Genomic DNA, 27100 nt, shown 5'->3' on the forward strand with positions numbered 1-27100 from the left:
TTAGCCATGCTGAACAGCAGCCACGCTGGTGAACAAGATGGCTAAAACACATTGACAATGCCAATAACTCTTGTTTAGGCAAGACCTTTTGGCTTTGCCCGTGCTTGTTTTAGCAGTTTGTAGGCCGTCTTTTTGGCCAGGTTGGCCCAATTTTACTCTTAATTTCCCATATATACCACAAGCATTTCCTGTAGAAAGCGTAAATGCATGCTTTCATCCAAAATACACATTCAACTTTTCTTTACAACTGGAAAACTGGCCTTATTTGCAAATGTGGAACACTTTCTTAGCTAGCTGGTTTGCTAAATGGAGTCACTTTTATTTTGTTGCAGGGCCTATATTTTGTCCTTGGGCATGCCTGTAATTGCCACCTGTTTTGCCAAAGCCCTATGCAACCATCGAATGCATTGATTTCTGACATAAATTGTTTTCAGAAACAAAGCAGTATGCTTTCGAAATGAGTCAAGAAATGTTCAAATCATAATTGTCTGGTTTCTTGTAGTCAGACTCTCTGAGAATCCCTGATGTTCCTAAATCTGCACTGAGGTATCTGATAAACGAAAAACCTGTTGGTGGAACTTGGGTGAAAACATGGAAAAGAGGGTAAGAGAAATCCAGGACTGGATTCATCCTCTAGGTGGATTAATCTAATTTAGTGGAGCTTTGTGAGGACTTCTACCAGGGAACGTCCGGGGCTTTAAAGGATTTAGGACCAGCTATAAGGTATATAGAATTAAATAGTTCCGATTATGTTATAACAGTGGGACCAACAGGCTACCAAAACTGCTAGAACAAGGCTTACCCGTTATATTGACTGAAGGTGCTGTTACAAGCTCCCGTCAGATAAGGATAACTGATGGAAAGTGAGAAAACAACAAAGGTGAAAGGACAGATGAACGGGTGCAAACTAATGTGTAGCAGAGAACCACATGAAATAAATGACCCTAGGTGTGTTTGCCATCTTAAAGGGGCGCTTTAAAAATGACTCTCCCACTAAAACCCCAGATGTCCTTGTGATGACCCAAAGTGAGGATGTCAAGTGAACCTGTATTGTGTGGTCCAGTGTCGCCACTGCCCTGCCTTCTAAACTATCCAAGCCTTTCCAACCCTGAGTGACTCAATATCTGAGTTTCTTCTGAATTCAGACAATAATCCATGCCCTTGCTGCCTTCTGCCACCTCACCTGAGTAGTCCTTGTGTTGCCTTCTCCTGCCCACTGCCCTTCCTTTTCTTCTGTCATAGTCAACCTCACTTCTAGAGCATGCACACAATGCACCTTTCCCCACCTACTTTCTCCCAGAATCCACACAATACACCTCACGTCTGCTAGCCTCTATCAGAGGGAGGCGAGCCTCCTACTCCTGTGCCTTCGCAGCGTATGTCCTGCCTTCATGCTCTGCACAGCACACACATGCCTTCCTCTCTTCATCTCAATATAATATTCTATGAAGACTACACTCAATTGATCCTCTCGCTCACCGAGGACCCCTCTGCAAAGCCATGATCAACGTCAACAAATGGATGAGAAACATCTGCCTCTAGCTCAACTCTGACAAAGCTGGGGTACTTAGCTTCAGGAAGAACACCTCCGAATGGGACCACAGATGGTGGCCTGCAGAACTCTGACCCACACCAACCAACCATGCACGCAACCTCTGCCTCATCCTCGACAGCCAACTGACCATGAAACGAAACGTCAATGCAGGTGCCTCCTCCTGCTTTCACACACTTCGCATGCTCCACAGAATCTTCAGATATATCCCTACCAACACTAGAAAGACAGCCACTCAGGCCCTCGTCACCAGCCGCCTCGACTACGGCAATGCCCTCTACGCCGGCATCCCCACCCAGCTCCACAGAAGACTACAAACCATACAGAACACTACAACCAGACTCATCCTGGACCTCCCTGAACGAACCCGTATTGCCCACCACCAGAGAGACCTCCACTGGCTCCTCATGTAGAAGAGATGCCAGTTCAAGATCCTCACGCACGTCTACAAAGCCCTCCACGAGCTATGACCTGCCTACCTCAACCAGCAACTGAACTTCAGCCAACCCTAGACACCTGTGCTACTCCTCACTTGCCCTCGCGCACACACCCCGCATCCATCGCAGCAGTGGTCGCTTCCTCTCCTACATTGCTGCTAAGACCTGGAACGACCTCTCCGTCGCTGGCAGACTTCCGAAGGAGACTCAAGACATGGCTCTTCGTGGAGACACAGCACCCAAATACCCCTAGGGGTGACTGTGTTGCACTTTCCAAATGCTGTTTGGTTTGGTGGTCTCATTTATAAATAGTTCATATCTCGCTATGGGGTCTGGGTCCAACGTATCTCCTTTCTTTCCCCAATTCCATAGGCCGTCAGAGTGCTCCCTATCTTGGCTTGCAGCACATTCTCCTGCTTCTCCTCCCACTTCCGCTTAGCATGTGCCTCATCTCCTCACTACTCCGCCTTCTTCCATGGCCATTCAGTGAGTTTCCCTCCTTTTTTCCCCATAGGGCGCGTGGCTACCACCTTCTTCCACCACACCTGTGCTGAGCACCACCCACGATCTTTGCCCGCATCCGCCAGGGCCCGTTCGTCTTCTCCCTCGTGGCCATTCAGCGTGCCTCCTGCCTTCTCCTCCCACGCAACGTGGCTTCCGCTTAGCACTCTCGTGTGAATAAAACATCAACACGATATTTTGGGATGCTAATGACTGACGGCAGCTGCGCTGGCACGGGCATGCCCGCCAAATGTTAATTTCACAAATCATGTTTGGCTTGCGGGGGCTGCGCGTGCTGTGGATATCTGGGCGAGAGCTGAAGCGTGTTCTTAATGTGGCAATGAATCAAACCCCTGCGACTTACCCTTCTCCGTAATGTGTTTACGAGAGCGATCAATGGGTTCTGCTCTGCCGTCGTCGACTCCAGGGGGCCCCTGAGTCGTGCTCTACAGATCCTCGTCTCACCGCTGCTGCTTGGAGATGGAGCCGGCCGAGGGAGCCGTGGACGCTTCATGGAGCAGCAATGGTACAGCCCACGGAGCATTCTTTTCACTGTTGCTACGTCTTGATTGTACCCCGCACCTTTTTAGGGCAGGGTTTGCTTTCCTGCAGCAGGCCGTCTTAGGACTTTTTAATGAAGACCTTCATACACTTACAAATGGAAGAAAAAAGCGAGCCTGCACCCCTCCCGAGAACAGAACCAATTGTTCGGACACGAGCAATCCATTAAAGAACTAATTCCACCTCCTTCTCTGGGTCAGACATTTTAAAGGGCAAAACTGGCAGTGAATTCGGAGCCCTTCCACATGGGATTCGACTCTCATTTTCTGCCGTCTTGCGCCATTGCACATTGGGGTTCGTGGCGATTGACCCCTCAAACTAGGCTGGAGGAACCGGCGAGGGATTGGGTGTAGGGTTAACTCGTAGCGCGCGCTGGAGAATGCGAGCCAAAGACCATGTAAGCACTGAGCCATTACAGAGGAGGAGCAGCAGAACATAAAAGGACCCCCTGAGTCTGTGGGGGCTGCCCCCAGACCTTCAGCAGATAATTGAGAACTGAGGGGGAGCTTCCCGGGACGGCACATTGCACCTTTCCCATGTTTTCGGTAATGGGATTCCAAAGACCTCTGGTAGGATGGATACGAAGAACAAGCCAAGAGTACAGTCGCTTACTTAGATGCTTGGATCTGGGGATCTGGGCGGTTTTCTTAACCTAGGCTCTGTTAAGCTAATGTACATGGAGCTAAATTCACAGGTACCGCAAACCACAATCAGGATAGAAGCTTTTATTTTCTGTTTTGATGTGGGGCCTTGGTGGGGCTTTTTTTTATCACTGCTGCAAAGCCCACATCCCTGCTGGTCCTCAGTCTCCTCCTTCCATTCCAGTTTGTCTTCTGAAATCTCCCAGGCCTCTAGGGTGCAGCTGTGTCAATGTGTTGAGGCTTGAGTTTAAGCCACTAAGGATTAATGAACCTTCCCTTTAGACGGTCATCAATTGGAACAAGCATTTGCAATGCAAAAAGTCCCGCATTTACACGAGTTTAAGCTATTTGCATTGTAAATGACAATGCGTTTTATTTATGCTTTAAAAACCAAAACCTAACTAAAAGGCATTTTCATTTACAATGGGCAGTGAAGAAACCAAAGCAGCTCCTGGTACAGCGCATCATCCCAGAAGCGGGTGCTGCGCTTATTATGAAAGTTAAGAAAGAAAGAGAGTGTGGTGCACCCTTTTGGGACACCGTGCTCCGTATTAAAGTTTAAAAAAAATGAAACTGAACACAGTGTCCCTGAAGCGGGCGCCACGCTCAGTATTAAAGTAAAAAAAAATACAACCGAGCGCGGTGTCCCTGAAGCAGGCACTGCGCTCAGTATTAAAGGAAAAAGAAAAACTGAGAGCGGTGTGCCTAATGCGGGCGCCGCGCCCAGCATGCAAATACATAAAAAAGCCACTGCCATTGTCCCCAGTGTAAATAAATAAAATAGTGCTCACCCACTTGTAATGCAGACCGTGTAACAATCCAAGTAAAAGGTCCCGTCGTTATGGGCGGTAACAAATGCAGACAAGGCGGTACCAAGGAGGAACTAACAAGCATTTTTACGAATCGGAAGCCAGCATTTAAGCAGTACAGTGAAACAGCCAATGACAAATATGGGCGGAGAGTGGGTGGGGCTTCCACTGCATACTCTATAACAGCATGCCTCGCAGAGCGAGCAGCGCACGGGCGCTGCAACTAGACTCGGCCTAAAAAGGGCAGAGCCTGAGGCCAGCTGAAAATGAAGCTGAAGACAAGGGGACTGAACAAAGGATTTAAGGAGCAAGAGACATGCTGGCAATGGATCCGCCAGGACAACATGGGACTGCTGCCAGAGACAGGTCTTGGGCGGCGAGACAAGATGGTACTAGAGAAAGAAGGATGGTGCTGAAGACGAAAGACAATTATATGCAGGAGTGAAATAAAGACTGAAATAAGAAAGATTTGAACCATACTCCAGATGAGCCAGTGGCAGCCAGGAAGGAACTGGAGACTGAGGTAAGGGGAGGAAAGACATTGAAGCTCGAGACAGAATGAAACGTGACCCTTGATGAAACTGAAGTAGTAGCCAAGACGGTAATTTAACTAAAGTAAACTGCAGCCAGCAGCAGTATTAAGATGGCTCTGGAAATTGGCTGGAGGTGAAGCCAGGATCAGCATCCAGCTGGTGGTATGCTGACTATGAGTAGAAGTAAATCAATAATGAAAGTAGCTGGTCTCCATAAGATGGGAGAAAGTCTATCCGCCATGGTCCTCTTCATTTGTGTGATCATTATACGCTCTGCTGAATGCTCAGACCACAGTAAATAAACCTTCCTCTAAGAATAAAAGTCTTTTTCAATCCTGACCTGCAACCTTCTACTCTGTAATTCCAGTACGAGGACCACATCTTCTCCTGATTCACCCTCTGCCATTTCAGTACTGGACACCCACATGGCTCCACCAGGCACTTCAAACTTGACCTGCAACATCTCACATTTGACAGAAATTCTGATAGATTCTGATGTACAATATCCCATAGATGCGCCGTAGATATAGATATTAGAGCACCGTTTTATTCCATGCCTTGATAACTAACTGCTGGGCAATGGGAAATGTCTACTGATCTCTAAGATGCATCAGGCCGTTTTATAAATTCAGTGTGATCCACCTATGTAGAGCATATGCCCACTGCAAATTAAATCTGCTACTGCCACCTAACACTGGAATGGCCTAAACACTTTTCTGGTAACATGTCATTACAAGCTGAGCCAGTGTGTGTTGTAAATATTGCAATCAAATTGGAAAGGCAACCAGATTTTTCATGGCGCTATGAGGTCGTATGAGTGGCAGTGCAAGCACTCTCCCAATGCTTCTAACACAAATACCATATACTGTTCGAGCCCTCGAACCAAGCGCAGCTCTGTCAGTGTATCATAGACCTGATCTGCATCATCCACTGCCGTGGTACTAGTGTAACATAGGTTTCCGCATTGTCATTGCCACCATTGAAAAAGAAAAAGGAGTGCTTCAATTTTGGCTTCACCCAACTGTATTATGTACCAGTGTGTGATTCGATTTTTCAGTTCAGTGGTTGCACACTATAAGGAAAATTAGAAGGTTGTCTGTTGTGGGTTACGACATCTCCTTTCTCCTTTTCCTTCTGGTCCTACTTTGCTTTCCCCTCTTGTGTCTGGAATGTATGTGTACATTCCGGGCGCCATGGAGTGGAACTGTGTGGGGAGGTTCTGGAAGGGTGGGAGCTTGGGCAGTTGAAGCTGTGACTGTTGGATGCTGTGCCACTCTTGTATCGGTGGTCCTATTTGTTGGAATCTGATTAAATCTACAAGAAGACTATCACGCCTCTTTCGTCTTCTTTACACTGGCGACGAGCTGAACCTGTGTGGGGACAGGTGTCAGGACCACCGGTTTCCCCATCGAACCCGGACGTGCGAAATGGAGATTACTTTAAAAAAAAAAATTGACGATCCTTGCTGAGAAACCTGCTGTTTCTACTCCGTTTTCAAGAAGAACTAACATTGCCTATTTATCTCAGAAAATGAAGGTTTCACAATGGCTGTACTCCGGTTGTAGCCTACCTGTTGCCTTGACGACGTGAACTACCGTTGGCCGCTTGATCCCTGGCGTGGAGATTCCTTGTGATTTCATCTGTACGATGTTACTGAGGTGGAGGTGACGGTGACGTCGGGCTTAGGGCTGTGAGGCGGAGTTCCTGCGTGTCAAGGAGCGTTTTTTTGAGTTACACGGAGATTTGGAGCTGGCGCATGCGCACTGGGAACAATAGCTCGGAGCTGATCTGTCAGACATGCGCGCTGTGGAATAATGCTCTTGTGCATGCGCGGTGATGCGCACACCACTGTTTCGTGTTAAGCACACATGTGTGTTGGGGAGTGAGTCTGCGCAGATTTCTCGCTGAAGGCTGAATCTTTCTCGCTGATGGCTGAATCTTTCCCTGCACATGCGCGGTGACGCGCACACCTCCATTTCGTCAGAAGAGCCTTCTTGTTGTTCAGCACATGCGCGGTGACGCGCACACCTTCGTTTCATTGAGGGATTCTTGTTCCTGCTCAGCACATGCGTGGTGATGCGCGCACCATCATCATTTTTTTTGTATTTCTTTATTTAGCTCCTGAGGTGTACATTTCTTCATGTTTCTTCGTGATCAACGTTACTTGCGGAGGTACTGTTCTTTATTTGACAGGTACATTTCTTCGTATGGAGTCTTAAGAGGCATTTCTTCATATTCTCTCCGTGATCAACATTCCTTACTGAAGTACTGTTTTCTTGTGGCTGTGGGTCAGTGATTCATTAGTCATTCATTATCTTTTGTGGGACATTATTGTTGTGCATTTGTTAGCTTAACTGTAAGTTTAGATTTAGATTTTTGTGCTATTAAGTAACTATTGTCACACCATGGCTACTGGTATGTCGCAACCTCCACAGTTTCTGTCAGAGTCGGGTGACCCCATCTTACCGTGGAAGAGATGGAAGCCTTTGTTTGATTCGTATTTGTTAGCTATTGGGGGAGAAAAATGTTCAGCTGTACGCAAGCAAGCCACCTTGTTACATAATTTGGGGGTTGAGGGCAGACATTTGTATGATGGATTGGATGAGATTGTTCTTGGGCGTGGGGAAGGTGAGCCTGAGAATATTTATGATATGTCTATCATGATGCTTGAGAGACACTTTGGATCTAAGATTAATGTGGTTTTGGAACGTCATAAGTTTTTTAGCAGGGTTCAGGGTAAGCACGAGAGAATTACCAGTTATGTGGCTGCTTTGAAGACGTTAGCTCACACTTGCGAGTTTGAGCAACTGACTGACTCCTTGATCAGAGATCAAGTTGTGAGATGTACGAACGATGTGAAGGTGCAGCAAAATCTTCTTGCCAAGAATCCTGATCTTAAAGAAACCTTGGCTATAGTTGAGGGTATGGAGAACACTAATATATGGGTGCGAGAGATGAGACCAGAGAAAAGTAATGATGCTTCAGTTGATGAAAAGGCAATTCATGAAATAAAAAAATATGATTTGAAGAAAGATGATTCTAAGGAAGGTAAGGTGGGGTTCAAGGGAAGTGTAGGTGACAAGGATAAAAAGTTTCAAGACTCTGAACAATCTACCTCTAATTACAAGACTTCTAACTCTGAACAGAGTGGGTTCAAGAATATCAGACCTGGTTTTAAGTGTTTTAGGTGTGGTAGTGACAGGCATCTTCCCAGTAGTTCCAACTGTTTTGCAAGGTCTGTAATTTGTAATAAGTGTGGCAAAAAGGGCCATTATGCCAGAGTTTGCCAGTATAAAGGTAATCAGGTTGTGCGTTACGTTGAAGAGGAGAAGAAGTTTGTATGTAGTGTCAAGGAGAATGGACTGGTGGATGGTGATGATTTAGACATGCCCGTGTGGGAAGTATTGATTGGTGGTCAACAATTTCCCGTTTTGGCTGACTCTGGTTCACCCTACACGATGGTTGGTGATGCCAATTGGGATGCGGTTTTTGGTCTAGATAAGGTTGAGTTATTCCCTCCTGACATTAACCCTGTGGGCTATGGGGGTGTCAGGATAGATGTTTTGGGATACGTGGTCAGGAAAATTCAGTATAAGGACAGGGAAACTGTGGGGAAGGTGTATGTAGCTAAGAGAGGTGATAATCTTTTGGGTTGGAGGCACCAGAGGGACATGGGGATCACTTTGAATCCCAATTCTCCTGAGAAAGTTTTACTTTTGTCTCAAGAGGTGTTATCTGGCAAGGATGTCAGTTTGTGTTTTCCCAAAGTTTTCAGTGATGAGTTGGGATTACTGAAGAACTTTGAGCATAGAATCGTATTGAAAGAAAATGCTCAACCGTTTGTTTCCAAGGTGAGGAAAGTTCCTCACTTGATGATGGAACCTTTGAAACATGAACTTGATAAGTTGTTGGTCATGGGGGTCATTGAAGAAATTGAGTGTTCTGAATGGTTGGCCCCCATCGTTTTGGCTCCTAAGGATGGTGGGAAAGGGATCCGTATGTGTGTGGACTTGCGTGGTCTGAATAAGCACATTTGGGTTGACAGGCAGCCTTTGCCCAACATCTCTGAGACTCTTGCTCTTATTAAGGATGCTAGGTGTTTTAGTGTCATGGATCTGTCATCCGCTTACCATCAGGTGCTACTTCATCCAGACTCGAGACATTTGACGTCTTTTGTGACACCTCTGGGAGCTTTCAGGTTTGTTCGTATGCCTTTTGGGTTGGCTTCTGCCGCAGCATGTTTCCAGAGGGTCATGAATAAGGTTCTGGTAGGGTTGTCTAAGGTTCTTATCTTCCAGGACGACATTCTTGTGTATGGGAAAGATCAAGAGGAACATGATGAGCATTTGTGGATGGTTCTGTTGAGGCTACAAGAAGCTGGCTTAGTTATTAAGAAGGAAAAATGTAAATTTGGGGTGTCTTCTGTAAGTTATTTGGGACATACCATCTCTCTGAAGGGATTAGTCCTACATTGGATCTAGCAGAGAGCATTATGAAGGCTCCGGTACCTATCAACAAGGATAAGGTACGATCATTTTTAGGACTTGCGGAGTTTTGTTCTAAATTTGTTCCAAATTTTGCTGTGATTGCTTCTCCCCTTAGGTTGCTGCTCAAGAAGGGGGTGCAATTTTCGTGGTCTGATGATTGTTCTTCTGCCTTTGACTCCATTAAGAGCAAAATTGGTTGTATGCCGACTTTAGGGCATTTTGATGCTTGCAGGAAAACTGTGTTGTGCACTGATGCTAGCATGCTTGGGTTGGGGGCAGTTCTATCACAAGTTGTGGATGGTGAATCCTGAGTAATTGCTTTTGCGTCTCGGTCACTCAAGGGTGCAGAAGAGCGCTACTCTGTGATTGAGCGGGAGGCATTGGCGGTCTTCTGGGCAATACATCACTTTAAGTTTTATCTTTGGGGGATACCTATTGTTATTAGATCTGATCATCGCCCGTTGTGTCAAATCTTCACCTGCAGGGAGGCTGATAATATCTCACCTAGGATCAAGCGCTGGATGGAGGGGTTGATTGAATTCAATTTTGTGGTTGAATACGTGCAAGGTTCAAAGAATGCGATTGCTGACTGCCTTTCGAGGTTACCTTTGCAGCAATCAGGTGTGGAAGTGGAAAATTCCTTGGTGGCATGGGTGCATGAATCTGCTGTTGGTTCTGATGAATGGTCTTTGAATTCTCATGAGGATAAAGATTTGGAGATGCTCAAGGAGTATTCTGTCAAGGGTTGGCCTGTGGACAGAGAGGTGCCAGAGTCCTTGAAGCCTTTCCTTAATGTTAAGGATTAATTGAGTGTCTTTGATGAAAAACTGTTGAGAGGTAATCTTGTGATACCTCCTCAAGGTCTTAGGGGGAAGATTATTAATTTGGCACATGAAGGGCATTTGGGGAGGAATCTGACCAAGGCCAGGGTACGTGAATGGTACTGGTGGCCAACGATGGATCGTCAGGTGGAAGATGCTGTAAAAGACTGCTGGGAATGTGCCAACAGTGACAAAAGCAAGAAGACTCGGGTGGCACCTCTTTCACCAGTAGATGTTCCTTCTGAGCCATGGTCCAAGTTGGGCTTGGATATTGCTGGGCCTTTTGAGTTATTTCCTCCTGATGAGCGTTATGGTTATTGGTGGACTACACCTCTAAATGGGTGGTCACTAAATGTGTGTCTGTCGTCAATACTAGAACTGTTATTGAATTCCTTTCTGAGGAATTTTCAAGAGAAGGCATTCCCAAATGGCTTATTACGGATAATGGGGTGCAATTTGTCTCGCATGAGATGAGCAGATTTTTAAATGAGTTGTCCATCATTCATTTCAAGACAGCGTTGTACTCACCGCAAGCCAATGGTCTTGCGGAAAGCATGAACAAGTTGGTTAAAAGTTGTGCCCAGAGAGCTTTGCAAACTAGATCTTCGCTTAAGAAGATGCTCAGGGAGACGTGGTGGGCTCATCGCACCACCCCAAATTGGCTGACTTCTGTTTCTCCTTTCTCAATTCTAAGAGGAAGGAAGGATCATGACAACCTGAGTCCTGCCTGGTTGAAGTTGGATGTGAATGATTTCAAGATGAATGAGCAGGTAGACTTGAGAAGGAGTGTCTATCAGGGAGAGTATAAGCGCAGATTTGATCAAAGAAACTCCACATTCCCTAGACACTGGTGTGTGGGGGATGAAGTATTGATCAGGAATCCTGGTCTGTTGAAAAAGGGGTGGCCGCGGTTCATGGGGCCCTTTGTCATTAAGGAGGTCAGGAGGAATGTGGTTGTTTTGAACTCTGGTGAAGTATGGAGCATGTCCAGGTTGGTCAAGTGGGAACCTGGGGTTGATGCTCGTGTACCTGACCTGACATGTGAGTCTGTTACCAAAACGGTCCATGGTAATGCCACTTCTGGTGTTCCTGGTTTTGGCGCTTCTAGAAGGTTGAGATGTAGGCCGAATTGGCATAAAGATTATCATATGTCTTGAGATGTATACCTTGTTCTTACCACTTTTTCTTTCATTTTTGTGAAGTGATTTTTGACTTCATGTGTTCTGTTCTTGCATCTCTGACTCATGCAAATTAATCATCCTTTATTGTAAGGGTAGGGGATGTGTTGTGGGTTACTATATCTCCTTTCTCCTTTTGCTTCTGGTCCTACTTTGCTTTCCCCTCTTGTGTCCGGAATGTATGTGTACATTCCGGGCGCCATGGAGTGGAACTGTGTGGGGAGGTTCTGGAAGGGTGGGAGCTTGGGCAGTTGAAGCTGTGACTCTCTTGTATCGGTGGTCCTATTTGTTGGAATCTGATTAAATCTACAAGAAGACTATCACGCCTCTTTCGTCTTCTTTACACTGTCACCTTGCTGTTCTGATGTTGCCTGAGTCAACTGCCCTCCCCACATTCTACTGCACCACCGCCGACCACAAACAGCACTTGCAGCTCCATCCTTTCACATGGAACCTCCCGGGAGACACCCACCCACCTCAGTAACGCCAGTACATCATTTGTGAACACTGGATCTCAGCTAAGGGTCACCAGAGTACTCACTGCAACCAAACTGCAATGGGAGGGACATAGACAGGCTGGCAAAGCCTGTCCATGCACAATATAATATTTGCAGCCGGCCAGTGTTGCACCTCTAGGTGCCGCTACCACAGACGGGAAATTCCTACCACCTCGTGTCAGATCAAATTAAATCCCCACAAAGCACTTTGCAACATGGTGCCTGTGTGTCCCCCACTAACATGAAGACCGAAACCCCAACACTGGCATCACTGAAATAAACACTAAGACCTTTACAGAGAAGCAGCTAAGCCAATCACCAGGACCTATACTTCCCACACTGAGGAAGAGCTCTCTGACCCATATGGCGACAGCTGAAAAACATTCCATGGTCTCCATGTGGTCTGGCCAGTTATTAGGTTCCAATATGGCCAAACCTGACTTGAACATTGGGCCTTAAATAAATCCAACCGAAACAAACACTGTTACCAGCCCGTGGTACAGTGAAACAATGACTCTGCATCTCAAACAGCCTAAAATAGAAACACGAGCCTAGTGGAGCTACAGTGACCACCTCCTAGTTCCCTAAGGGGCCAGTAGTGTAAATTCAGTAGCAGACCTCGAGAACTGCTGTGATAGAGAAGGCAGGCCCATGGGTTGCTATATAACTCCAGTCAAAACTAGCCCTTGGAATTATCCTGCACACAAGTCCACCACAGAACACACAAGACATTTCACCTTTCCACTGTGACCCCCACATGAAAGAGCCACAAGACACTCACTAACCACAGGCATTCCACAGCACCATGATTCACATACACTATCCTACAGTTGGTCCATCAAAGCACAGTCTTTGAAGACATCTCTCTGGTAATACCTTTCTGAAACTACATGGCAGTGGGACATCGCCTGAGAAAAGCATGCCACCTATAACCACACCAGGACGGCTCTACCTAGCATCTAAAAGTCCACCCACGACACAGTACACAAAGACTTTGAGGCATACATGCTCTCCAAAGATGGTTGCCTCCAATTGAGCCCCGCCTTTCCAAACAGTCTGTAATTAGCCATCACTAAAATGTATCAGGTTACACCAGCAGCTCGGTCACTAACACCAGAGTCTAACATCTCAGGCCGCCCCCACCTTTAGCTTCACCTCGCTTCAGGAATGGTGAAGTCAGTTTCTACTATGTCTATGTCTAGCAGGCAAAATTCAAACTCCACATGGCGTATCGCTGAACACTGAACATGGTACACACTGGTGACACCTTCAGTAAGGCCTGTTCCAGAGATGGTAGGACCCTTCAGCACCACTTCCTGTATGACTGCAGCTACCCAACACAAAACCCAAACCTTAGTTCCAATGCATCGGTTCATACTGCCACTTTGGGCTTCGCCTTGTCAGAGAAGGAAAGAAGAGTACTTAATCTGTTCAACCACATTGCCATGATCTTCGGGAAGCCAGGCACATCTCGCCAATGCCACAATGCCGTAGCAGTGGTGTCATGGGATCTAATCCAAGCAAGGAATGTTGGCCCCATCTCCCCTTATTTGCTAGTAAAAGTCATCATTGGACTGCAGTGGGCCTTCACGCCCCTGGGCCCGGATGCCTTCACCTACGGTCATATTGATAACTATGCTTCCTTGACGCATTTGCAACACCACCCAGTGGTTAATTTGTGAAAACATAAATGCTAGGGCTCTCTTCAGACGGCAGCTTGCACCAGCCTGTTAGCACCACCAAAAAAACAGAACCAACTACTAAGTGGGGAGAGGATGTGGCGTAATGACCAGAGCTGCTGAGTTCGACGATGGGGAACTAGGTTCGAGTCTTGGTGTTGGCTCAACATTCTGTGATTGTAGGCAAATTACTTCATTTCTCCGTAAATAAATGTGTCCTTAACTGGTGCTCATGATAAGCGACGGTTTTGATGATTAAGTGTCGGGGCTGAGCACCGGAAACCACGCCTCAAATTAAGCACCACACCACATCGAAGCCAACAAGAAACCCACTCACTGCCCACAGAGACACCTCCTGCTACTATTGAAAAGAAGAGGACCTCCACATATAATCGGGCGACTCACGGCAGGACATCTCTGTCAGTGCAGTGCAGCCTTGGGTGCAGAGGGTGGAGGTGCTGATTTATGTGTGTGCAGGGTGGATTCCTGTCTAACCCTGGTTGGAGAAATGGGTCTCGTGGGTTCTTTGGAATAGAAAATGGCTTCAGATCACCGCCAAAAACACAGCACAGGCACCAAAGCGGAGGACGCTGCTGCCTCCCTCCGCCACCCTTTCTCTTGCCGCACTCCAGTCACCCCCACACCGCGCACATACATCACACCGGGGCAGCCATGCTGTGTTTAGGCATGCACGGCTTCACATTGCAAATTGCGTGTCAGGCAGCCGTGGAAAGCACCTTTCATCAGTAATAAATCAAAGGGTCCCGGGAGGCAGATCTACAAGAAAACAAGACGCGAAGGGGAGGGGGCGAGGACTTTGTGTGTGTATGTGGGAGGAGGACACCAACCACAACACACAGCATCCAGAGCAGCATATGAAGCTAATAGCAGCCATGCTGAAAAACGAGAGCTCCTAGGGGTCCTGGAGCAGTGAGTAGGCACCTCTATGCACCACACTGCCCCCTTCTGCCCCTTCCCAGGGGGGTCTACCCCAGAGCCAAGCTACTGCTCCCTTCTGCCCTAGAGTCAAGCCACTGCCCCCTTCTGACCTTCCCAGGGGGGTCTACCCCAGAGCCAAGCCACAGCCCCCCTCTGCCCCTTCCCAGAGGGTTTCTATCCCAGAGTCAAGCCACTGCCCCCTTCTGCCCCTTCCTAGGGGAGGGGGGGGGGGAGTTCTACCCCCCAGTCAAGTCACTGCGCTCTTCTGCCCCTTCCCAGGGGGTTCTACCCCAGAGTCAAGCCACTGCCCCCTTCTGTCCTAGAGTCAAGCCATTGTCCCCTTCTGACCCTTCCTAGTGGGGCTCTACCCCAGAGTCAAGCCCCTTCCCCATTCTGCCCCTTCCCACGGGGTTTCTACCCCGGAGTCAAACCACTGCCCCCTTTTGCCTCTTATCAAGGGGTTTCTACCCCAGAGTCAAGCCTATGCCCCCTTCTGCCCCTTCCCAGGGGGTTTCTACCCCAGAGTCAAACCACTGCCCCTTCTGACCCCTTCCCAAGGGGTTTCTACCCAGAGTCAAACCTCTTCCCCCTTCTGCCTCTTCCCAGGGGGGGTTCTACCTCAGAGTCAAGCCATTGCCCCCTTCTGCCCCTTCCCAGGGGTTTTGTACCCCATAGTCAAGCCACTGCCCCCTTCTGCCTCTTCCCAGGGGGGGGTTCTTCCTCAGAGTCAAGCCATTGCCCCCTTCTGCCCCTTCCCAGGGGTTTTGTACTCCGTAGTCAAGCCACTACTCCCTTCTGCCCCTTCCCAGAGGGTTTCTACCTCAGAGTCAAGTCATTGCCCCCTTTTACCCCTTCCCAGGGGGTTTCTACCCCATAGCCAAGCCACTGCTCCCTTCTGCCTCTTTCCAGGGAGTTTCTAGCCCAGGGTCAAGCCACTGCCCCCTTCTGCCATTTTCCAGGGGGGTTCTACTTCACAGTTAAGCCACGCACAGAAGGTTGCTGTATGTAGATTGTGACTGAGGGACGCACTTTTCTAGCTGCAATAAACAGGTAATCCCTTGTCGGTCTAAGATTGACATATCTCACAGGGGTCCTGGAGCAGTAAGTTGGCAACTCTATGCACCACGCTGCCCCCTTCCACCCCTTCCCAGGGTGGTCTACCCCAAAGCCAAGCCACAGCCTCCTTCTGCCCCTTTCCAGGGGATTTCTACCCCAGCGTCAAGCCACTGCCCCCTTCTGCCTCTTCCCAGGGGATTTCACCCCAAAGTCAAGCCACTGCCCCCTTCTACCACTTTCCAGGGGGTTCTACCCCAGAGTTGAGCCACGCGCAGAAGGTTGCTGTATGTAGATTGTGACTGAGGGACACACTTTTCTAGCTGCAATAAACAGGTAATCCCTTGTCGGTCTAGGATTGACACATCTCACAGATGGTATGGCTGCCATGCTTGGGCACTCATGAAAGTCTCTGTCTCTGGGCTGCCAACAGGAGAGTGATGGAGAGCCGCTGTGTTTGTAGACTCACTTACACTTAAGAGAGTTCCTGCTTTACAGGATCCATCCAAGGGCGATGTGGATCCAGGGGTCGGCTGAGTTACTCTGTCCCATGAAAGGGGAGCACGAGGGATTGAATTTAACTAAGACAAGTGCATGTCCTCTTTGATATGCACAACACATAGGTGGACCCCCCTTGCTAGCGGCAGATACCAATGAGATCCACCCTTGTGTAGCAAGCTCCTTCCTGGTCCATGGGTGTGTACGGCAGGAGATACAACTCTGCTGCCGCACACGTCAATCACAATGCCCATTAATGAGTACACCACCAAGACCAGAAAAAGCCTTCAGCCACATAGCAGTGGATGGGAGAAGGGAGCGCTTAATCTCTGTTTTCTTTTCAATTGATCAAAATCCGAGTCAGTAAACGTGTTTAGAAGGTAGTTGATTAGCCTGTTCCTCCAAAGTGCCAATGTGGCCATCTTTGCCCTAATACAACCCCAAGCTTACATGGTTGACACGTGAGAATGAAGGCAATAAAGTATTTCTTTTACAATACATGTGCGAAATTGTTTGAGGCTTTTTGGGATTTGCAGCAAACAGCTCACCCCTGATACTATACTAATGGGACCCAAAGACAGCTGTGCTAATGAACTTCGACCTTGAGCTATGGTGATGCCTTCTGTAACGGTACTAACGCCCAAATATCACTCACTTCAGTCATGGCCTGGAGTCTCTCTGCTATTACACAACTTTTACCCACAACCATCTCTGTCCCATGTACCTGAATCCTGACGTGCACCACCCTCTGTGGTTGTGGCGTAATGAGCAGAGCTGTCAACTTTGTAGCTAGGGAATCAGGTTCGAGTTTCGGTGTAGGCTCAGCATAGTGGGATTCTGTGAAAATCACTTAATCTCCCCGTGCCTACCACAAAATGTGTGTGTCCGTGTGTAACGTAACTGGTGCTCATATAAAGCGCTCCAATGCCTTTAAGTCGAGTTTGTGCTATATAAAACTGCAAATAACCCAAACGCAGTTCTGTCATAGATATCAGTCCTAGTAGGCTGTGAGAAAGACAGACGGACACACACACACTCAACCCGTGCACCTCAGTGGGAGTATGCAGCATTCCACCACCACAGTGAAAAGATACTGCAACAGCTCAAGTACCCCACACCTGTGCGTTGTATTTTCAAAGTCCTTAATTTGATGCCAATGGCTGTTGAACCTGATCAGATGTTAGGTTGCCCCACAATGCAGTTCTGCACAGGAGCCACGCATGTTGTGTACTTATTACACAATTTCTTTGAATCCTATGAGTCCAACATATGTCTCTCGTTGCATGGTTGAAGCAGAGATATATTGATTTCTAAGGGGTGATGGGTCAGTTAGAGTGAATCTAGTGCTCACTAGGGATCACTTATCATTTCTAGATATTGCTGTAGTGTGTGAATGACTTCAGGAAATTTTCTATGTTGACCACATGTCTTCTTTTCTCTTCCCTTCCCTCTAGATATTTGGTGTTGGAACACGTTTCTGGGGGTGAACTCTTCGACTATCTAGTGAAAAAAGGAAGATTGACACCTAAAGAGGCCAGAAAGTTCTTCCGACAAATCATTTCAGCTTTAGATTTCTGCCACAGCCACTCAATATGGTGAGTTAAGCATAAGAGACAGTTTTTGCTGACACAAACCCATCACTGGAATCTCACTGAGGAAAAAATGTCAGCTTTCTCTTATTACCATAACTCCATCCTAAAACATATACTCTCTTAGTAACCTTCTATGAAGGCCGTCGGAGTGATATTGTTTCTGATTAATGGGGATAGAAATATTGGGAGGCCAATCTCCCTTGTTAAACTACTGGACTATCATCACTGCGTAATCACCTGGGGCCCAAAAGAGGAAGAGATGGAGTTTATGGGACTTATATGTACTGTTATGGTTCTATTTAACTATGACTTCATGCTGTGTTCCAACGTGGAGCTTTTAAGGTTGCTGCTCAGAAAGTGGTGAATAAAAGGCCATGCATAATGCTACCCTCCTGTCTTGACATAAAATCTCTCTTGGTAAGCTACTGGACTATCATCACTGTGTAACCACATGGAGTCAATGGTCCCCTTTTCAAATCGATGCTGGGGTGGGCCAAAGTTAACTATATGAACTAGGGAGAAAGCAGCCTCCCTCAAGCCAGCGGCTAGGTGTGCGGCTACTGATGGGTCGTTGGACCTCTGCACAGCTTAATAGGGTCAGTGGGGCAGTGTGAGGCTCAGAAATTCTGTTACAGCGCCCAGTCGCAAGACGTGTGGATAACCCTTTGCCATGCCATACCAAATGGCAGCTTGTGGGTGCTCCTTCCGTTGTAGGATGGTTAATGGGAATATGGATCCACATGAAGCCATTGTTCCAGAGGGTGAGCTCACCTGTACCTTACAGTTGCTTCTTTTCTCTAGGCTATGGCTAGAAAGGTTCACTGTAGGAATTCAAGGCAATCTGGGCTGGCTCTGCTGCTCTTCTTGCCTGGATGGTTGCCTTCTCTTAGGCAGAACTACCAGGCAGCACATGGATTGAGATCTGCAGAGCCTCAGGCGTAGCCTCACCAATAGTTCTGCAGGCACAGTGCGGTGTAACTTTGAACTTGCCTGTGTGGTAAGCTAACATCTTCTGTTAGTACATTCAGTAACCCACTGCCAAAAACACTGATTGTATCATTCAAATATTCAGTAAAAGTCAATCAGGCTGGTCGAATCTTTGCATGCTTTTTGTCATTGTTGAGTGGCCATATGTCTGTTTAAAATTCTAAATCGAGTTGTGTTGCTGATCAGAAGATGGCCTGTTTACTACAAGCATCCAGTTAGTTAGGCCGGCCTGCAGGAGGCGCTGCTGGGCAGATTTGATGACTTTCTGTTCAGTGAAGCTGCCTGTATGGGAAGATTTGTTGAGTCCCCAAGACAGCAAAAGATGAAGACAGAAGAGGTGTTTTTTTCTTACTGGTGAACATCCATTCTCCCTCTTCCTCTCTGTCCATAACTCTCGTCCTCCATCCCTCCCATTCTCCTTCACTCCCCACCTCTCATACATTACTGATGCTACTGGACATAACATAACATAGCAGCCCGCTCTCTTAGGGTGTAGTGACGAAGTATTCGAAAATATTATAATTGCCATCGGCCAGGAAACAAAGGAAGAGTTGCTTGTCCAGGATTTCCCCACAGGAACAATATCAAGAAGGACCCTTCTTTACCAAGCAATTAGATAAAGAATCGTAATGGGATATGGGACGTGGCGCCTCTGTAGATCAGGGACCATACAGCTAAACTATAATAATAAATAGAATTTTTGAGGACCACTAGAAAAATGGACTGGACAGGGCAGCTGGTGCAAACAGCTGTAGACCTTCTTCCCTATGAAAGGCTTGAGGAGACGTGGAGCTGCTGCCTATCATTCAATGTGGAGAGTGAGTTTTTGCAAATGCATCTCAGAAAATCAAGAGCCATCCCTGAATGTGGACAAAGAAAGAGGAGGGCAAGGAATATGTAGAGGGCAGAGGTAACTAAGTCATTCGCTGTCAATATTAGTTCTGCCACTAGCTAAGACCTTTTGATTTGACTAAAATTATGCATGGAATATACTTACTGGCGCTTTCAGCCATTCCTCCTAATTCATTGATCTCTTGTTGGTTCATTCACCATTTTTTTCCGCCCACTAGAGCATAGAGCATGGGGCACTGGGTCAGCCCACTTCATCAATTGGCTAAATTCACTGAGTGTCAGCGTTCCGTTCTTCCACAGGGGCCCCAACCCACACACAAGGTAGTGCCCTTCAGTGCCAGCGACTACCATTGAATTGAATGCTTTTTGAGACTAAACATATTTTTTGTAATGTTTTATATTGGTGAGGGTCTGCAGCTCCTACAACAAAATGGTTTACAAAAACCATCACAAAATAAGCATTGACAAAGCCAAAATACTGGCAGACAACAGCAGACCTATTGGCTTTGCCAATGTTTATATTTAGAACGCAGTTTACGAGGCAGTTTGCAGCACTGAACAGTGGGTGTCTTAGGAGCGCAGAAAAGGGAAGGAATGCCTGTCTTGTGAGTTTATAAACACTGTTTTCGCTAGCCCTTCTATGCTGTTGGTCTTCTGGCAGAGTCAGTGAATGGAATATTGTGCTGTGTCATTCAGGAAGTCTGAACATGTCTTGAGAGTCCAGAGATCCTGTGAAAGTCTAGACTTGCATCATTTAATTTCCTGCCGCCAAAGCTCTTGTTTTTCCTGACATAATGATGGTCTGATTCATCTATTTTTTATGAGCTTATTGGTATTTCAATACAGCAACAAATGCCAGTACCGTGGACTTCCACAAGGTAAAAGGGCAAAACTGTCACATAACCGTGCGTGTGCGGCTGTGCGCAAACGAATCACCAAAGTGAACACTCGCGTGCTACCTTTTGGTGCATTGTGCTTCCTGGCATTGTTCCCTTGTTTCAAAAAACAAACCTAGATAAGCTCATGTAACCTGGTTATTGTCTTCAACCAGGACGACAGCCAGGCTTCTGTTTACCTGACTTGTGAGGGAGAGACGCTCACCTGCTAAGCCCTCAGATAGTGGTGCCTTTTAGTGGTACAGGAGCGTTCAGCATAGCAGGTGAGCCTGGCATCCTCTGTGGGTGCCTGGCCTCTTTCCTTCCCCTGTTACCACCCTATGTGTATCTGTCTGATTGTAGGCTGGAGTGTGCTTATGTTGCACACCAAGGCCATCTGGGCGTTGGAATCCCTTTGAGGCACTCGCCACAGAGTCAGACTCCTCGGAGTCATTCACATGTCAGATACATATTACTGTAGGGCAAGCTTTGCTGTGCGTAGAACTGGCATCCATGTGTGTGGCGGCGAGGGGCAGGAGAATGTGTGTAGGTGTTTTACCATCCTCTGTGGGTGCCTGGCCTCTGTCCTTCCCCTGTTACCTCCCTGTGTGTCTGTGTGTATCTGTGTGATTGTAGACTGGAGTGTGCTTATGTTGCACAGCAAGGCCATCTGGGCGTTGGAATCCCTTTGAGGCACTCGCCACAGAGTCAGACTCCTCGGAGTCATTCACATATCAGATACATATTACTGTAGGGCAGGCTTTGCCGTGCGCGGAACTGGCATCCATGTGTGTGGGGGCGAGGGGCAGGAGAACGTGTGTAGGTGTTTTACCATCCGCGTGGGTGCTGTTTCAAGGGTTGGTGCAGTTGAGGATGGGGGTTGTAAGAGTAGCTGCTCTAGAGGTGAAGTTAAAGGGGGGCCTGGGTCACGGTGGTAAAGCTCTTGGGGTGATATCTTGAATCTTATTGTGGGTGTGCCCTATGGTAAGATGTAGGATAACCCCAATCCCACTACAGCTCACTGTGTCCCAAACAGGTGGACAGCCGCCCTTCATACACTGAGTGTGTCTCCATACAGCCATCACAAATGATATAGCTGTGATAAGTTTACATTTAGCATCTGTATGCCATTTCTGAACTGCATTAAGCATGAGTGGGGATCCTGCCGCTTGCACAGTTTTTATTTTCCTGAGGGGTTTCCTAGCTGCCGCTCTTGAGAATGACCTGCCAACTCATGCTGACATCTTGATAGGACAGGACCAAGTCCTCATTCAGCCGACCTCCGCATCCTGAGGCTGTTCCCCTGGACCTCAGTGGAGGGAAGAGGTCTGGAGAACACAAAATACAGAGACAAACGCCTGGTCATGTCTCCCGGCGTTGGACTATGTGAGGTGCTTAGACTGACTCCCTTAACCAAGAAACCTGCTGGTGTTGTCGTGTGTAGGCTGAAAGATGCCCTTTCTTGAAATCCAAGCCTCAAGTGGGAGTTTTCAAAAACTCTTTTAGAAAAATAGGATTTCAAAGCCCAAAAAATAGGGAAAGAAGTTGTGCGGATGGATTTCTTGAATAAGACAATAAAACCAACAACCACTGAAAATGGCAGTTATTGATAGCATCACCAATAAAACCATAACCGCATTAACGCCCTGTCCTAATGCGATGCAGCATGGATTTGGATAATTTTGTTGGAGGTGGTGACAATTACCACAACCGGCCTATTTCTGTATTTCTGAATGATTATGTTTTAACTGCAAAATCCTGGAATGTACGTTTTATCACTGATTTGTTTGTCATCTATATACACATAGCTCGTTTGACAATTAATCTACGGCATGCGATGCTATTATGACAAATTAATTCATTAATCGCGTCCACTTCCTTTTGATGTCATTTAGGATTACCTGCTTTTAGCAACCTCTGCCTCACTGGGCCATGTATTAGCATCTTTGTGCAGTGGGGGAGGGGAGGCTCGTGATCCATCTCTCAGTTGCTGCTTATCAGGGTAAATAAATGTGTTCCTGTCACTGGGGCATCATTCCGTGTAAAGGCAGAGTAACACATGCTCTGCGATGGAAAGCCAGGATTCATTGTACCCAGGAGGCAGACAGGCAGGCCTGTAGCTGACCCCGAGAGTGACGTGCATCCTGATAGTTCATCACGGAGACAACATTCTACCAAGGGAAACTATCTAGGGAGCATTTCCAATTCTGCCGCCGCCATGTTGGGAGCAGTACAACACGGCGCGTGCCATGATTGGTTGAGCTTTCTTCTGGGAAGGTGAAGATGGATGTCAAGACTGACTTTGGAAGCCGAGGAATACTGCAATATTTGCATATTGACTTACATATGTTTTATTCCCAATCCACCAACTAGAAATTCAGAGCGCAATGACCATTCTGTCAACCAATGGGAGAAGACGTCCTGGGTTTTCAGGGGTTGTTAGCATGGAGATGCATTTCACCTTCAGCAGCCAGGCAGTGCTTGCACACTGTAGAATACCTATTGCAGATTATTCGCTCAATATGGGAGATGGATTACTCCGATTTAGGGGGGATCGGTTTCATGTGTCCCCTCTCTCTCTCTCGCTGACCCCCTCCAAATCAAACTGGAGATTCACAAATTCTAAATCACCTAAGAAATTAGGTGAATAGTTTCAGGAAAATCACAAAAGAATGTTCTAGAGGGTGCAGTTTCTGCTCACGATGGGAATTGTTTAGCTGTCTTCACCTGCCAACATTGCAGGTTTTACCTTTCACAGCACCAGGCCTCTGGGGGCTGTGCGTGTGCGCGCGCACAGACTTTGTTCATAGAACTGACTGTAGGATTTTTCTGATAGGTTTTATACTGTACTTAGCGGTGGCATCTGCCGATGACACTCTGTGTATGATTTGAAATTCGAGTTTACTTTGCATACACAGTAGAGATGTTCAGCCAACCAGACAAAATGATCTATGCACATGGCCTATGGACGAGGCAGTGGGCACGCACTGCCATGCTGCTTTCTTAGCAGCTAAGTGAGTCCACTTCTGAGTCTATCTCTGCCCTTCCCATGATGCATCGGGTCCTCTCCTTTCCGATGCTGTAGAGATGTCCCGAACCATGGACTTGTTCAATCTTCAGCGTCTGGGCCTCACTTACAGTGCAAAATCCAAGAAGTCATTTTCTTTCTTTCAGTGTAAAATGTGTCCCTTTATTCAAACTTTAACCACTCGCAGTTAACGCGTGGCGGCTGCCCTCGTCCCCCCTTTGTTTCTGTTCTTGGGCGCACTTCCAGTGATGGAGAGCGCGTGTTACTTTGCTTCTCTGTGGGGATCATTCCTGCCAGAACATCCACAGAAAATGTAAAAAGTGCCACGCGCCTCCCTTCTGCTTGAAATGTGCTCCGCAGGGAGACTGTGGAGGTGCAAACACGAGCGTCATCACATCGAAGCCCGGCCTTCAGTCCTGGAAGAGGATCCTTGTCGAAGTGCAGGGCGGCCTCCTTCTGCCTGAATTGTGTGTAGTGTTAGTAGCACATTCAGCTAAAACACCTCGTGTCCGGAGAGAAAGCTGGGTTCGGAACGAGGGATGATCAACATTTGCATCATTTGCATAATTATGCTCAATTTCTGGAAACTTGTGCAAAATTAAGCATTATTACTTGAAAGGCAAATGCATCATGCAGAGCTGTATTTTAGTGCAAATTGTGTACTCGCGTCAATTTTTGAAGTGAGGATGGGTTTGAGCTAGGTTAGGAAAAACACATTTACTGAGAACAACGATCACTCTCATTCCGGTTGTTCCCACAATTCTGCACTGTAATTTTGCTGCTGTGTAATTACGCAATGTGGCATAACAGTGTAATTTCTGGATTTTTTTCTGAACAGGCGTAACACAGAATTACGCATATTACGCTGGCATAGTTTACATTTTACCCGGTCTTTGCTGGAACCTTCGAAGCCCAAATGAAAATTACGGACAACAGACTACATGTATGAAAGGCATTTAGCAGTCTCAAAGCCTGCAATTTACCAAATCACTGGGTTTGTGACTGCTAAATAGTCTTCCCAAATGTACTACATCCATCTTGCTGGTCGGTAACTAATTGCTGAATCACAAAATGAGTTTTGAAATGCATTTCAAATCGCAGTTTTGATTGGACGTGTTTAGGGCATCCCTTCCAAATTCCGAATCACAATGCTATGTATCAGTGGGTGGCACTGCCATTTGCAAGGAGGAATTAACCTTTTCGCTTGTGTCTTGAAGAAAAAGTTTGTTTGGAGTGGGCAATGGTTTAAGAAACCACTGCCAATTCTTTAAACAAACTTTTTCATAAAGTACTTTTTTTACTTAAATGTTTACCTATTCCCTTTAAGAGAATGGGCTGTATTGAAAAATGCATACTTTATTTGCCTGAAGTCACAGACAGATTGGTCTGCTGACCTCCCCATGCCAAGTTCCCTGTGATATCATCCAATCAGAATGAGTCACAATTTGCAAACTACTCTATGAATATTGATCAGGAATGTTGAATTGTGGCCCACCCAGAATAGAGATTTTGTGAACTGACCTATAATACTTAGGTCAGTTTACACAAAAAAATCTAATTTCATTTGCAAAAGGTTGGGGTTCAATTTGTGACCGCTTTATGCAAATCCAATTTTACTACAAATGGACCCATATTATTGCGAAGGATTGTGTGCTAGTGGGCCTAGGTGGGACTAGAGGCAGAATAAATAATGGGCAATCGGTACAGAGGGGTCCTGTTTAGGTCTCGTCTGACCCAGCGCATGCGCTGGTCTGGCGAGACTTATTGAGAGGGCTCCAAAAAGTGCTACCAGGCCAGCCTAGTACATGTGCGCGGGTGCGCGCGCTGCGCTTGACCGCGATTACTTTCACTTTCGCGGCCACGCGGCCGCTTTGATGTTTGATCGCGATCACTTTCGCAGCCGCACGGCCGCTTGGCATAGCCAATAGGTCTCGCTTTTGGGACCTTATAAGTATTTAGTTATGCAACTGTTGCAAGGCTAAACACTTATAAGGTCCCAAAGGCGAGACCTATTGGCTATGCCAATGCTTGTTTTAAAAGGCCAGTTTGGCTGGGATAATATTTGTCATATATTCGGATTTCTGTGACCTGTGGAAGATGGTGGATGTGCAAGAGATACTGTTTGCATTCTGGGTTTCTCAAACAAAGCTCTTCGCTTTAGAATTTTTTTGAAGCACATGTTGTGAAGTTCATCACTAGTAGACTGATAGTGAGGGGGCAGAATATTTTTTCTCCACTATAGAAGTTTGTCACTCTTTAAATAATAAATACTGTGGAAGATTGAAGCTATTATCTAAGTTGGAGTGTTAAATATGGTAAGAGTACCGGTTGTGATGGAGTTATGGGTTATAGTGTGGTCTCAGAGTTGTGGGTGAGTTGCGGGTGAGTTGATGAGAATGGAGCAGGAGCTCTGTTTTTGTTGGAGGAGTTGAGTATAGTGCTATCTCTTGGTTATCCCAGGTCACTGAGGCATAAGGGTGCTTCGTAGTCATTCGATTGTGGTGTTGTGTTCATGTGTCCAGTCTCTGTAGGGAAGGGGTGCTAAGTATGCAGATGAGCTTGGTGTCAAGCATGGTTTATCTCTTAGTTGAGTCGGCCGCTGTAGTGCATGCCTAAGGAACATTCAGCTGAGCATGCTGTTATCACTTGGTTGTGTTAGGTCAGTGTAGTGATTGAGGGCTGAACTTGCAGTTTAACTTGGTGTTGTGCATGGTTTATCTCTTGGTTGAGTCGGTTGCTGTAGTGCATGCCTGAGGAACATTCAGCTGAGCATGGTGTTATCTCTTGGTTGTGTTAGGTCAGTGTAGTGATTGAGGGCTGAACTTGCAGTTTAACTTGGTGTTGTGCATGGATTATCTATTGGTTGAGTCAGTAGCTGTAGTGCATGCCTGAGGAACCCAAAGCTGAGCATGGTGTTATCTCTTAGTTGTGTTAGGTCACTGTAGTGATTGTGGGCTGAACTTGTAGTTTAGCTTAGTGTTGTGCATGGTTTATCTCTTGGTTGAGTCAGTCGCTGTAGTGCATGCCTGAGGAACATTCAGCTGAGCATGGTGTTATCTCTTGGCTGTTTAGGTCACTGTAGTGATTGAGCGCTGAACTTGTAGCTTAGCTTTGTGTTGAGCGCAGTTTATGTCTTGGTTGAGACAGGCCACAACAATACATGCCTGAAGAACAGCAGATGAGCATGAAATTATCTCTTGCTTGTGTTAGGTCACTATAGTGATTGAGGGCTGAACTTGCAGTTTAGCTTGGTGTTGAGTGTGGCTTATCTCTTGGTTGAGCCGGTGGCTGTGGTGCATGCCTGAGGAACCCACAGCTGAGCATGGTGTTATCTCTTGGTTGTGTTAGGTCACTGTAGTGATTGAGGGCTGAACTTGCAGTTTAGCTTTGTATTGAGCGCAGTTTATCTCTTGGTTGAGCCGGGCCGCTGTAGTGCATGCCTGAGGGGCGTTCATTATAGTATGGTGTTACCTCTTCTGTCGGGTCGCTGTAGGTTATGGTCGCTGAGTAAGCCGTTGAGTCTGGTGTTGAACAAGGTGTTATCTCAGCTGTGTTGGCTGATTGTAGGGGATAGGCTCTG

At 46.9% G+C, this 27100-nt stretch overlaps 1 protein-coding gene across 7 annotated transcripts in view; it reads left to right on the forward strand.

Annotated features, from left to right (window-relative positions):
* BRSK2 (BR serine/threonine kinase 2) overlaps window positions 1–27100 on the forward strand; it is a 672447-nt gene that overhangs the window by 382753 nt on the left and 262594 nt on the right. For all 7 annotated transcript variants that reach the window (XM_085644912.1, XM_085644916.1, XM_085644913.1 and 4 more), the window contains exon 4: window positions 17641–17781. In XM_085644912.1, the coding sequence (XP_085501038.1) occupies window positions 17641–17781 (141 nt within the window). The remainder of the gene's footprint in view (window positions 1–17640; window positions 17782–27100) is intronic.

Source organism: Triturus cristatus, chromosome 3_1, assembly GCF_964204655.1.
Source record: "Triturus cristatus chromosome 3_1, aTriCri1.1, whole genome shotgun sequence".
Lineage (NCBI taxonomy): Eukaryota > Metazoa > Chordata > Amphibia > Caudata > Salamandridae > Triturus > Triturus cristatus.